Source organism: Vulpes vulpes, chromosome 16 (genome assembly GCF_048418805.1).
Source record: "Vulpes vulpes isolate BD-2025 chromosome 16, VulVul3, whole genome shotgun sequence".
In the NCBI taxonomy this organism is placed as follows: domain Eukaryota; kingdom Metazoa; phylum Chordata; class Mammalia; order Carnivora; family Canidae; genus Vulpes; species Vulpes vulpes.
The window spans coordinates 59,783,646-59,798,356 of NC_132795.1; the positions used below are offsets into that span (position 1 = coordinate 59,783,646).

General features: G+C 49.1%; 1 protein-coding gene across 5 annotated transcripts in view; it reads right to left on the reverse strand.

Moving 5' to 3' along the window:
* Positions 1-14,711, reverse strand: part of ABTB3 (ankyrin repeat and BTB domain containing 3) — a 309,913-nt gene that overhangs the window by 72,826 nt on the left and 222,376 nt on the right. For 4 of the 5 annotated variants that reach the window (XM_072742516.1, XM_072742513.1, XM_072742514.1 and 1 more), the window contains exon 4: positions 4,844-4,996. In XM_072742516.1, coding sequence (XP_072598617.1) covers positions 4,844-4,996 — 153 coding nt within the window. Of the gene's footprint in view, positions 1-4,843; positions 4,997-5,107; positions 5,409-14,711 lie in introns of those variants that run through there. The other variant, XM_072742517.1, reaches the window with a different exon arrangement.

The window sequence follows — 14,711 nt, forward strand, 5'->3', positions numbered from 1 at the left end:
ATTATAAAGCAACACATAGGTGTGAGTCTCCATTGTTATTTCAGGGATACTAGAGGTGTGGGGCAATGCTAGCGAATAACAACCATGTCATGAGTACTTTCTTCCCTTCAGGCATTGACTGTACAGGAGTCTAATGTTCTTGGCTCCACTCTGTGCCTGCACCAAATTCTAAGGGGGGCTGCTTTTATTATGTCCATGTGACAGGCCAGGAAGTCAAGCTCCAGAGAGCTTAACTAGCTTGCCCAGAGCTAATTAACTGTGGTGGTGGGATTTGATCTAGGCAATGGGACTCTGGAGCCCAATCTCCTAACATTTAAGCTATGGAGTCTCCTGAGAACATGACAAACAAGGAATATTTGGGCAGCCACAATTGAGGAAACATCTTCCTTTCCCTGCCACCCAGCAGACTCGGGACAGTGGGCGAGGTGGTGGGAGAAAGCCTATAGGAGGTGCCACTCGCAGGTAACAGGACAGAGGAGTCTTGTGGGCAGAGGCTGGGCCTCAGGGTATGAGCCCTGAGGACCTCATCCCCAGTACTTCCATCTGTAAACCATTCCAACAACAGCTTTCTAATCTGTAAAGTGTGAAGATGGTACTCCCCTCAGGAGGCTGCTTCAGGGATTAAAGGAGACGAGTAATGAATGTGAATCTCCTGTTGGAATTGATAACTAGCACACAGTAGGTGCTCAATAAATGGCTGCTCCTTAGCCTCTCCCCAAGACCTGCTGTTATTCCAGGTGACAAGGTCTGAGGGATGGCAGGGCAGGTAGGAACTGCCTAGACAGAAACCCGAGGATAGTACAAGTCAGTGGTCAGAACCTTGGGCCTGGGGGTCTGGGTCACCTGAATCCATATCCTGGCTTCACCATGCACTAGTCCTATGACTGAGGACATGTTACTTAACCTATCTGTGCCTCAGTTTCCTTATCTATAAAGTGGGCATAATTATGGTACCCACTTCGTAAGGTTTGGGAAATATTAGAGATTAATCAATCTGTGTAAAGCACTTCAAATAGCCCAGCATATGGTAAGCATTCAGTAAATGCCAGCAATGATGACTTAGATCAGCCCTCTGTGTGTTGCTGGGCTGCAGGGCACCTCTGGGTGTTCAGGGGGCTCTGTCATATGCTATAAGCCCTCCATTTCCTTGTAGACCCCATAAGATCCTGGAAGAGTGGAAATCTCTGCAGCCTGGTCACATGATTGGGCTAGATGAATTTCGGGGGAAGGGCAGTTTCTCATCAGGTGTGCAGTGGGGATTTGAAGATGGTGACTCTACGTGTTTGAAGTCCTTCCCAGTGTGTGTTCAGTGTAGGAAGTCTCTAAATTCCTTGAGGGTCTGTGTTCCAAGTTTGAATCTACAGCATGTGGGGTTCTGTATTCAAGGTGTGAAGTCTCTGAACGTATTAAGTGTGTGGGTTTTAAGGTCTGAGTCTGAAGTAACTCAAGTATGTCCAGCGTGTGAGGCCTCTGAAATCTTTGAAGATGTTTGTCCTAAGATGTTTTTAAAATTTACTTTTAATTATTGAGGCATAACTGATGTACAGTATTATATTAGTTTTAGATGTACATGATGCAATAATGTGACACTTGTACACATTGTGAATTGGTCGCCACCATAAGTCTAGTTGCCATCTGTCACCTTACAAGTTAATAAGTATTATTGAATATAGTCCCCATCCTCACGACTTATTTATTTTATAACTAGCAGTCTGTACTTCTTAATCCTCTTCACCCATTTTGCCCCCCTGCCCCATTCCTCTGTCCTCTGGCCACCACCAATCTGCTCTTTGTATCTATGAGTCTGAGGGGTTTTTTTGTTGTTGCTTTGGTTTTCTTAGATTCCACATATAAATGAAGTCATGTGGTATTTGTCTTTGTCTGACTTATTTCACTGACCCTCAAGGTCCATCCATGTTGCTGTAAATGGCAAGATGTCATCGTTTTTTATGGCTAAGTAGTATTCTATTGTGTATACAATATTATATATATAATCTTTATTGTAAACAATGTGCACTAAACATAGGGGTACTTGTATCTTTTTCAATTAGTGTTTTTGTTTTCTGTAGATGGAATTTCTGGATCCTATGGTAACTTTATTTTTAATTTTTTGAGGAACCTCCATACTGTTTTCCATAGTGGCTGAACCAGTTTGCATTCCCATCAACAGTACATGAGCATTCTTTCTCCACATCCTTGCCAACACTTGTTGTTTCTTGTCTTTGTGGTAACAGTCATTCTGACAGGTGTGAGGTGATACACATTGTGGTTCTGACTCACATTTTCTTGATGATGGGTAATGTTGAGCATCTCTTCATGTGCTTGTTGGCCATCTGCATGTTTTCTCTGGGGAAATGTCTATTCAGATCCTCTGCCCATTTTATAATCAGATTGTTTTTTGTTTTGTTTTGTTTTGTTTTTGAGTTGTAGGAGTTCTTTATGTATTTTAGACTCATACCTTAAAACACAGGTCACCAAAAAGTTTGGAAACCCCACTTGTCAGAGCAAATCCCCAACAGCAGATGGACATTAAACACTTAACAAACAACTTGGAGACCTCAAACTGAGATGAGGGCCCTCCAACTGCTCAGACAATTCATGCCTTGGACACAGACATCAAACTTCTCAGGGCTCTCATACGTTAGACAGAGATGCCCACACAGCTTGTAAATGGAGATCTACGAATGGCTCAAGGGATTCACTCCACTGAACACAGATACCCAAGTGTTCAGAATGTGATACTCTGGATACAGACTACACAACTACTTCCAGAACCTCACAATCTGAAGATAGATACAGAAACGGCACAGAGATCTGTGAACAGATGTATTTTGGACACAAACCCAAAACTATCTTGCACACCATATACCAAGAATACAAACTCCCAAACAGCCAGAGACCTCACACCCTAGGAAACAACCAGCCAGCTCAGGGCCCTCAGGAACAAAGGCTCCAATCAGCCAATGGGACTCACACATTGATACTCTTTAAACAGCGCTCAAGGAACCTGTACTCTGAGTTCTGAGACCACGAATCTAGCGTGAAGAACCCACAAAGAACCTAGGGACTTCCAACCCTGCACAGACCACATCAAAATATCTGGGAGATTCAAACCTGGAATACAGACCCTCAAGTAGCCAGACAGCTCAAAATGTGAACACAAACCTGCCAAGAGCCCAGAGACACTGTGACACTGACTTCTCAGCAATTCGAAGATCGCACACCCAGGGTTACAGACACCCAAACAGCTCAGAAACATTACATCCAGGGACACGGACACTGGAGGAACTCAGAGCACACTAAGCGAAAGAAAAATCCCCCAAACTTAGAAACTCCACATGCTAAGAAATGCAAATCAAAACCACAGTGAGCTATCACCTCATGTCTGTTAGAATGGTTCTCCTCAAAAAGCTAAGAAATAATAAGCGTTGGCAAGGACGTGGAGAAAAGGGAACACTCGTGCATTGACAGTGGAGAAAAGTATATTGGTACAGCCACCATTCCACCAGTATGAAAGTTCCTCAAAAAATTAAAAATAGACCTGCCCTATGATCCGGGAACCCCACTTCTGGTTTATATCCCAAGGAAATGAAAACAGGATTTTAAAGACACATTTCACACCCATATTCAACTGCAGCCTTTGTCACAATAGCCAAGAGCCGGAAACAACCTGAGTGTCTGTCAACGGATGAATAGATAAAGAAGATGTGAAAAAATATATCCATACATAATGGAATATTATTCAGCCCCAAGAAAGGAGGAAGCCCTACCATTTGCAACAGCTTGGATGGACCGCGAGGGCATTATGCTAAGTGAAATAAATCAGACACAGAGCTAAATACTGTGTGCTCTCACTTACACGTGGAATCTGAATGGAGCTCAGAGAAAAGGGGAGTAGAATGGTGGTTGCCAAGGGCGGGGGCGGTGGGGGAAAAGGGGAGACATTGGTCCCAGGATACGAGCTTCCCGTAATAATGTGAATAAGGTCTGGGGATCTCATGTACAGCATGGTGATTATAGCTACTAAAACTGTATCCCATACACTTGAAAGTTGCTAAGACAGCGTGAGCAGGTCTTAAATGATCTCCCCGCATAAAAAAAAAAAAAAAAAAACAGTCACCATATGGTAGGACAGAGGTGTTAGCTAACGCTGTGGTGGCTGTCAGTTTGCAATATATACATGTATCAAATCAACACCCGGGACACCCAAAATGTCCACAATGTTATATGTCAACTGCATCTCAACAAAGCTGGGAAAAAAACAATGGAAAATGGTGACCAGGAGCAGCTGGACGCCAGCACGAGCCAGGAAAGCGCACACAGGCCCCCACGGCCCCTGCTTCCCGCCAATGCATTTAGACCCAGGTTTGGATTCAGCCAAGGGAGTGATGGCACTTTTTTGGCTTTGGGTAAAAATGAGCTCCTCGGGGTGCATGGGGCCCCTGAGTGGCCCAAGGATAATTCCCGGCCCCCAGGAAGGGAGACGGGGTTACAGACCTAGGAAAGAGGGAGCCACGCCATCCCCACGTATGTGGGAGAGCAGAGATGTGCTCTCAGCCAGCCAGCAAGTGTACCCTGCACGGAGGCCCTGGAAACTACGGGAAGACCAAGACAAGACCGTCCTTTCTCTCTCGGGAGAGGGAAGGAGGAGGGAGGAGGGAGGGAGGGAGGGATGAGAACGTGAACGAAAGAAGCCGCCGCTCTCCGGTACCGCAGAACCGAGCACGCATTCCCGCCCGGCCCAGCTCCCCTCGGCCCCCGCAGGTCCGGGCCCTGCACCCGCCCCGCCCCCCCCCGCCGCCCTGCCGCGGGGGGGGCGCCCCTCGCCGGCCCCCCGCCCTACCTGAGCTGGCGCGGCTCGCAGTCCACGCCGGGCAGCAGCAGCCGGGCCGCCTGGCGGACGTCGTCGCTGTCCATGGAGAAGCTGCGGCGGTGGCCGGCGTGCGCCACGGCCACCCGGATCCACTCCATCAGCGGCGGCAGCACGAGGAAGGGCCTGCGCGGGACCCAGAGCGTTAGGGCGGGGGTGGCCCAGCCCCACCCCCTCCTCGCAGGTCCCCCGCCCCAGCCCGGCGCCCCCACCCCCGCTTTTCCCGGGGGACCCTGCCTCTGAGCGCCCGAGGGGTGGGAGAGCCGCTGGAGGCATCCTGATCGCACTGGTGACCCCACCGGCGACCCCACCGGTGACCCCGGGGCAGGCTCTCCAGAGTCTTTGGGCCTCAGTTTCCTCATCTGCAAAGCAGGGATGCCATGTGACTCTCCTGCGAGTGTTATCTCCCTCAGAGATCATGTGAGCACACAGGAGATGGCTCACTTAAAGCACCAAGCACAGGGGCTGGCCTTAGTAGAAAACCCCCAAAATGTCTGGGGTTAGAAGTCCTTGGGGCTCCGATTCTGGGCCCAACCCTAAGGAGTCCCCCGACTCTCCCTTCCTGTCTTCTCACCTCCCTTTGCAGAGCAATCCCAGCCCCAGCTCTGGCTGAACACTGCTGCCAACAGGCTTTTTAGCACCTGGGACAGGTGCAAAGAGCCAAGTGGACAGGCTGTCTTCCCACGAGCCAGGCCAGGCAGCTGCCCGTCACAGCCAGCAAACCTGCCTTTGTGGGAGGGACAGGGGACATGCCACACCCCTGAAACTCTGGGAGCCTCAGGTTCCTCCTGCGCTGAGACCCCAGCAGGGGACAGCTTGTTGCAAGAATTGAGATGATGCCCATGGCTGAACTATATACTTTGTAATGTAATGCATTTGTGCCAACTTCCTGTTTCTTTGGGTGATAATTATAAACTCTGTCCTCCCATTAGGATTACTGAGTTGGTGGGGGAGCCTTTGAAGGGATTCTGATTTAATTCATCTAGGATGGGGCTGGTTACTGGTAGTTTTTAAAACCTCCCCCATGTGAATTTCACGTGAATCAGAATTATCTGGAGGGCTTGTTAAAATGCAGATTCCTGGGCCCCATCCCCAGAGTGTCTTGATTCAGTAGATTGGGGCTGGTGGACAAGAATCTATGGGTAGAGGGCCTGGGAATTGTGTGTGTGTGTGTGTGTGTGTGTATGTGTGTGTGTGTGTGTGTGTGTGTTAAAATGCAAATCCCCTGACCTTATCTCCAGAGATGCTGATTGTGTCAGGTCCATGAATATAATTTTAAGAAGCGGCTCTTATGATACTGATCTAAGTAGCCCAAGGAACTCACTTTGAGAAATGCAATGTGTAGACCAAAATGATTTCCTATATTCAGCAGTACCCCAGCTCGGGTGAGGCAAGCAGGGTGCTCAGAGTCCCAAACTGAAGGAGGCCAGGCCATGCAAATGTGTGTCTCTCCTGCCTCACCTTGACCCTGGCTGCCATCTGCTCATGGACCTTTGATAGCATGCCATTTTCATTCCTGGGCTGGAAGGCCTCCAGCCCTTTAAAAATTCACACCCCACTTAACCTTCAAATCACAGTGCAAATCCTATCTTACCCTAACCCTTTCTCCTGATAATCCATCCTATATGGACCCCTCCCATGGGAGTCCATAGCCCATTGGCCTTACCCACTGGCCTTGCCAGTGTCCCAGGAGAATGTAAACTCCATCGGGGCAGGGCCCTGAGACTGCTAGGTTCACTGATCTAGCCACTGCCCCAGGACAGCCCCAGCAGGCTGGAAGCACTAAATAAATATTTGTTCACAAGACAGACTAAGATTTACCTATTTCCTGCAGGGTGAAATGGAATGCAATCGAATTTCTGGCCCTGTGGACCTGTGGGGCAGTCTCCCAGGGAATTTCTGCCCAAGTCAGCCTGCTGCTTAGGCTGTCGCCCTCATTCTCTCATTCTCTCCATCACCTAAACTGAATCAGGCACTCAATAAACACACATTGACTTGAAATTGAATTGGATTCTACTGTCTCAGGTGAGCAGGACTTATTTTTGTCACCATGTCTCCATCACCGTAGAAACCAGCCCCAAGCACTCAGAGAACTCTCCTCTGGGAGAACTCTCCTCCTCGGAGGCAGCACCCCCCCACCTCGTCCTGCCTTCCCTTTGCTCAGTGTCCCCTGAAACACAGCCCACAACTCCCAGTCCCTGGGGGCGGGGGCTGTGTCTCTTCCGCACACTGCCCTTTGGCTGCTGCCTTTTGTCTTTCTTTCTTTTTTATTTTTAAGATTTTATTTATTTAAGAGAGACACAGAGAGAGGCAGAGACATAGGAAGAGGGAGAAGCAGGCTCTCCATAGGGAGCCTGATGTGGGACTTGATCCCAGGACCCCAAGGATCACGACCTGAGCAGAAGGCAAATGCTCAATCACTGAGCCCCCCAGGTGTCCCCAGCTGCTGCCTTTTCTGTGAGGGGCTGAGGCACAGGGCACACCGCCAGTTCCTGAGGAATGCTAAGGAGAGAACGAGGCTGTGCTGCCTTCAGAATAACACCTGTATCGAGACAGCTGGTGAGCACCAGAATAAGAAACCTTGAACCCCAGGATTCCAGCCTCCTCTGGAATTTTCTGTGTACCTGTTCTCCTTTCAACATCGCCTTCTCTTCGTCACCCTGACCTCAGTGGTTTATAAGCTCATGAATTCTTTGCCAGCAACTCATTTAAAAACCTTCTTATCTTGTCTACTCAGAGGGGGGGAGAAAGTGTTATTTGTGATGTTTCTTTTGGAGGCACTGGAGATGGGAAAGAATTCTAGGGCCTTGAATTAAGGATTGGGTAGAGAAAGCTGAAGGAGAAAGACTGCATTCTCCTTATGTATTTTTATTCTTTTAAATTTATTTTTATTTTTTAAAAAGATTTTATTTGAGAGAGAGAGAGAGAGAGAGGGTGAGAGAGTGTGAGCAAGCAGGGGTAGGGGCAGAAAGAGAGGGAGAAGCAGACTCCCCGCTGAGCAGGGAGCCAGATCCCAGGACCCTGAGATCATGACCTGAGCTGAAGGCAGACACTTAACTGATTGAGCCAACCAGGTGCCCTTCCTTATGGATTTTTAAAGAGAACAATGTTCCACTGGCTCTTGACTTTGTTCTGAAGCTGTCTACACTGACTAACACCTGGAGGATACTTGGAAAGCCCATGGCTTTGTAAAGTACCTCTCAGACCGTGCTAAACGCCAGAATCACTGTGTGTGTGTGTGTGTGTGTGTGTGTGTGTGTGTGTGTGAATTCCCAAGGCTCCAAGTCAACCCCAGAGTTTGGATTCAACAAGTCTGGGGTGGGGCCTGGGCATGTGCATTCTAAACAAGCTCCTCTGGGAGTTTTGGAGCAACCTGGGTTTGACAACCCCAAATGGGTGGCCTGAGGTGAAGAGCAGGGAACATGGTCCACTCAATCAGCACAGTGGCCGTCGAAATCTTTGCCTCGGTGCTTGAACAGTCTGTGGGGCTGGGACCAGAGATTCCAGAAGGGAAGGGCAAGCCTAAGTGGGCTTCTTGTAGAGTCAAGAGAACAAATCAGCTCAGGAAGGTGGCTGGGCCCAGATTCAAGTGGGAGAGGGAGAAGATACATGGGCAGGGCCCTTCTGAAACGGTGGAGAGAAAGCTAGTGAGGGGGTGACCACCCAGAATTGAAATGGAGTTTGGTTGGGGAGGGCCTGGGTGCTAAGGAAGATGGTACAGTCCGTGGGAGAAGCCTGGATTGTTTGGGATTCTGCAGAACTGGATTTCAGTCCTGAATCTGCCAAGTGCTCACAGTAGGCCTCTGGCTCTGGTCTGAAAATGTTTAGGCTCTCACTGTCTTCATCCGTAAAGTGGGTGGGCTTGGATCAGATGGTCTGTTTGGTTTGCAAGCCTCTTCTGTAAAGGGCCGGATAGTCAGTATGTCCGATTTTGCGGGCCGTACAGTCTCCGTCTCAACTACTCAACTCTGCACAATAGTGGGCAAATCGCCCCAGACAACACGTAAATGAAAGAACCTTGCTGTGTTCCAAGAAGACTTTATTCACACAATCAGATGGCGGATCATAGTTGGCTGACCCTGGTCTCTTTGGTTCCTTCCTCCTCTAAAGTTCTTTGAGTATATTGACATAGCCAGCTTCTTGGGGGCTTAGGAAGAAGCCCTGGGGACAGGAAGATGCACAGGAAGGTCCTAGTGTTGGGAACAGAAAGCTTTGGAGAGATTAGAAAACAAGACCCTCCCACAAAGAGGTCATGATTGCATCTGAGGAATACCGAGTCACAGGCATACCCTGAGGTTGTACCTCAAGAAGAAAATGCAAATCTGGCCATGGGTGTGATGAAATGTTATCTGTTAACATCACTCATTTATCCAACAGTCCTTTATGGAGCACCCATCTTGTAGGCACCCTTCTGGGAGCTGCAGACAGAGTAGAGAACAGGACTTGTCAGGTCCTTGTTCTCACAGAACTAACAATCTCACAGGGACACAGATAAGGAATACATAACCCAACAAGTAATAAAGCAATTACAGACTGTGATCAGTGTCAGGGTGCTGGGATAGAGAATAGACAGGGTTGAGGGAGAGTGGTGGGAAGGCCTCTCTGAGGAGGTAAGAAAATCACAAAAATGTGAAGGAATTGGCCATATGTGAATGTGTGTGTAGAGAGATGGATGTTCGAGGCAGCAGTGACAGACTGTGCAAAGGCCCTGAGGTAGAAAAAACCCCTTCACAGCTCACCAAGGCCTTTCCTGTGCATCATCTCCTATTTGGGACCTCCGGGGCAGATGGGGTGGCTAGGACATGAGTCCTGGTAGGCAGTGGACATGAGTCCGCTGTGGTAGGGCTTAATAGCATTGAGTCCTGTTCCCTGGAACCTGTCAATGTTGATGGCAAAAGAGATTCCGCTGATGTAATTCAGTTAAGATCTCGAGAAGGGAGGGTGACCCTGGATTATCCCGGTGGGCCCTAAATGCAATCACAGGAGTCCTTATAAAAGGGAACCAGTGAGGGGCAGCCCCGGTGGCACAGCGGTTTAGCGCCGCCTGCAGCCCGGGGTGTGATCCTGGAGTCCCGGGATCGAGTCCCACGTCAGGCTCCCTGCATGAAGCCTGCTTCTCCCTCTGCCTGTGTCTCTACCTCTATCTCTCTCTTTCTCTCTCAATAAATAAATAAATAAATAAATAAATAAATAAATAAGTCTTTTAAAAAAAAAAAAGGGAACCAGTGAAATGTGACACAGGTGGTCCTGAAGCAAGATGCTCTGATGCTGACTCTGGAGCTAGAGGAAGGAAGCACGAGTCAAGGAGTGCAGCTCTAGAAGGTGGATGAGGCGAGGAAATGGATTCTTTTCTCAGAAGCCTCCAGAAACAAACAGCCCTGCTGACACCTTGATCTTGGCCAGGTGAAACTGATTAGGGACCACGGACCTCTGGAACCGTAGGCAAACAAATGTGTGTTGTTTTAACCCACCAGGTTTGTGGAAACTCACCACAGCAGCCCCCAGGAAACTAATAGGATCACAAAGCCAAGGGACTGGTAGGGTCACTGCAGGTTAGGACAGACATGTGCTGAAGAAGGAAGAGCCAGCATTTAAGCTGAGAATGAAGGCACTCACGGGCTCTGGGATCCCCCTCAGACACCTATCAACTGCCTCGTTCCTGAGGTCAGAGAACACCTCTTGATACAGCTGAACTGCACCCCCTCAAAATGCTTATGTTGAAGCCCTAATCCCCAGGACCTCAGCATGTTGCTATTAAAATGAGGCCATTAGGCTGGGCCCTAATTCAGAGTGACGGAGATCCTCCTAAGAGGAGGTCATTCATACAGGGAATATAAAAAATAGTGAAAGGGATTAAAGGGGAAAGGAGAGAAAATGAGTGGAAATATCAGAGAGGGAGACAGAACATGAGAGACTCCTAACTCTGGGAAACGAACAACGGGAGGTGGGTGAGGGGTGGGGTGACTGGTGACTGAGGGGGGCACTTGACAGGATGAGCACTGGGTGTTACACTATATGTTGGTAAATCGAACTCCAATAAAAAATATACACCCCCCCCCCAAAAGGACACTGAGGGTGTGGGGCCGCTGTGGGAAAGGGGGTGGTAGCAAGAGGACAGCCATCTGCAAGCCAAAGAGGGATGCCGCAGAGAAAAAACCCCAGACCTGCTGACACCTAAATCTTGGACTTCCAGACTTCAGCGTCTTGAGAAAACACGTTTTTTTTTTTTTTTTTTTTTTGTTCAAGGCACCTAGCCTGTGTTGGTTTGTTAGGAAAGCCCTGGCTGAGCGGTACACCTGTGGTGTAAGTCCGCCTGGCCCTGGAGGCGTTAGTCTGTGGTAGACCAGCTTCGGTTGGAAGCTCAAGCTTTTTAGAGAGCAGATGATCATCAGTTCATTTCCTACGAACAACAGTGTATGAGTTCAAAGCCATCCAGAGGCCGAGCACTGCAGAGGTCAGAATGCGAAACTCGGGCTTTGGAGAGAGGCTGACAAAGAGCTGGATTCCAGCTCCACCTTCTCACTATGTGACTGTGAACAAGGTATGTCCACCGCCATGCCTGAGGTTTCTCACCAAGAAAATGGGAATAATACCAGCACCTACTTAACAGGGCATGGTGGGCTGCATGATGGCCCCCAAAAGAGGTCTGCATCCTAATCTCCAGAACCTGTGAATGTTGCTTACCTGGCAAAATGGACTTTGCACATGTGGTTCTAAGTTAAGGATTTTTTTAAAGATTTTATTTATTTATTCATGAGAGATGCAGAGAGAGAGAGAGAGAGAGAGAGAGAGAGAGAGAGATACAGGCAGAGGAAGAAGCAGGCCTCCTGCAGGGAGCCCGATGTGGGACTTGATCCCAGGACCCTGGGATCATGCCCTGAGCCAAAGGCAGATCTGAGCCCCCCAGGTGTCCCCTAAGTTAAGGATTTTGAGAAGGACTAGCTGGAATTAGCCAGGTGCGTCCTAAATGTAATCATGGGGGTGCTCAGCAGAGGGAGGTGGGAAGGTCCAGGGAGAGGGTAGGAGATGTGAGGACAGAAGAAGTAGCTGGACAAATGGAAAGGGGCCATGAGCCAAGGAATGCAGGCACCTCTAGAAGCCACAAAAGATGAGGAGAGTCTCCCCTGGAGCCTCCAGAAGGAACCAGCCCTGCGGACACCTTCACTTTAGCCCAGTGAAACTGATTTTGTATTTCTGACCTCCTGAACTGTAAGATAATGAATTTGTATTGTTGTAAGTTTTCACATCTGTGACAGTTTTTTTTTTTTTTTTCATAGAAGCCACAGGAAACCAATACAGAGGGTTATTCCCAGAACTGAATGGGATGGCATCTCTTCAAGAGGTGGTAGCTATGCTCATCGCATCACTAGCGTGGTTTTTAGCATCACTCAAGTGTTTCTCTGCTGGTGGAGGAAAAGCCTAGCTACACAGAACACTACTCCTGCCTTCTCTTTTTATTTATTTATTTTTTTAAATGATAGTCACAGAGAGAGAGAGGCAGAGACATAGGCAGAGGGAGAAGCAGGCTCAATACACCGGGAGCCTGACGTGGGATTCAATCCGGGTCTCCAGGATCCGGCCCTGGGCCAAAGGCAGGCGCTAAACCGCTGCGCCACCTAGGGATCCCTGCCTTCTCTTTTTAAATCAAAGCAAACCTCTGCAGTTGCTCTGCCTCTCCTCTATAAATTGTGTGGCCTTGACTTGGCATCTTCGTTGTTTGTTAAGTCTTAGGCTGGAGAGGAATTCAGATGTTTCACTATGCTCTAGGAAGCTCATAATTCTAGACATACAGGGAGTGAAGGAAAAGCAGCAAAATTGACAGCAGACAGTATCCAAGGCTGGTTTCCATAGCAATAGTCACTGTAATTTCACTGTGTTTGTGGGCACCAAAGCTAAGACAATGCAGAGGTCAGAGGTGGCTTGTGTACTCTAGTGACTGTGCAAGGTGCAGTCAGACTGCTGAGGGTGGTTCCTACAGAAGGATCTGGAGCCAAGGCATGTGCTCCAGGTCAGTGCATCGCCAACGTTAACGTGCATGTGAATCACCTGGGATCTTGTTAAAATGTGGATTTGGGTTCAGTGGATCTGGGCTAGGGCCTGAGATGCTGCATTTGTAACCAGCTTCCAGGCAGTATATGGACCACATTTCTAGGAACCAGGCCCCGGGGCAGTATTATGACTCAAGCCAGAAACAAGAGAAGGTGAATTCTCTTATTATGTTTAAGGAGGAGAAAGTGAGTCCAGAAGTGAGACAGTTGCAAGAGGGCATAGAGGCCCGGGAGACAAGGGAGGGGAAGAAGGTCCAGAGCTCCCGAGGCTCTCATGGGCCTAGCTCCGAGCCTGCGCCAAGTTCCAGGGGAGGCGGGCCAGTAGGTGTCTGGTGATTTCAGCTTTCACTCTGGGAGGCGGGTTCTGCTTCCCACCAGGATCCTCCCAACAATCTTATGAAACCGAAGCTTTCCGTCTCGGGGAGGTGGTTCTGACCCCAGCACCCACTCCATTGTCTAGTAAGTATTTGGTATTCATGATGGTGTTTATCATCATCCCGGAATATAAATACTTAAAAAACAACAACAAAAACCCTTTTGATGGTTGATTTTATGTATCAACTCAGCCAGGCCCGGTACCTGGATAGGTGGTCAAATGCTAGTCTGGACATTGCTGGGAAGGTATGTTTTAAGACAAGATTAACATTTAGATCAGCAGACTCTGAGTAAAGCAGATTATCTCCCAGAGGGTGGGTGGGCCTCATCCAATCAGCTGGAGGCCGCAGGAGAAAAAAACTGAGCTGCGAAGACCCAGTGATTCGGCCTTGACTCTGCACTGTTGACAGCAGCTCCACAGCCTTGTCTTCCTGCTGATTGGGCCCCTGTCACCATCACACACCTAGGGGAGGAGGCTTGGGGGCTGGGTCCCATGGAAGACGGGCTTCCCAACACCTCGAGTGTGCACACACCCTGCGCAGGGATGGTGAAACAAAGGCCTCATGGGGAGAATCAGTGCTTTTTAGGGCAGAACAAGCCATTTGGTACCGACAGGACAAGTACTTTGAGTGTGAAAGTCGGCCCCACTAATGGGTGATTATAGAATTCCCCGAAATGGGGCAAGGGCCAAGGGCCAAAGGGTGCTGGGTGAGAAGAGGACTTTCTTTCTTTCTTTCTTTCTTTCTTTCTTTCTTTCTTTCTTTCTTTCTTTCTTTCTTTCTTTTAGATGTTATTTATTTATTTGACAGAGAGAGAGAGAGAATGTGCATGAGGAGGGGCTGAGAGAGGGAGAGGGAGAAGCAGACTCTGTGCTGAGCAGGGAGCCTGATGTGGGGCTATATCCCAGGACCCCAGGATCATGACCCAAGGCGAAGGCAGACACTTAACTGACTGAACATCCCAGGTGCCCCTGAGAAGGGGACTTCTACTCACAGTGCCAACAGATCCTTGTGACTGACCTCGGAACTTTCTTTGGCTTTCCTGTTACACGTTCTGAAGCAGGTGACGTAGGGGGCTAGAGAGCTTGGAGGGTTGAGGCACAAGCAAGTAAAGGCAGAGCAAATATGGTATGTGAGTAGCAATAGTGTCCTCCCTGTGCCCTCACCCTGCCTTCACCTCCCCTGCCCTCCTGGGGAGGAAGGTTCCCCCTCCACTTGCCCTCCTTTGCACCCCTGGGGAGGAGGCCCCACCACTTGCCTCTGCCCCTAACTCTGCCCCCCTGCACCTTCCTCCCGCATCTAAGCATCCGACGCACTCCTGTCCCCGCGGCTTGAACAGGACAGGAGCAGAAACAATGGAGAGCAAGAATTCTCAGCTCTCCCGGAGTTTCTGTCTACATATTTGGCCTAGCTCTCCAT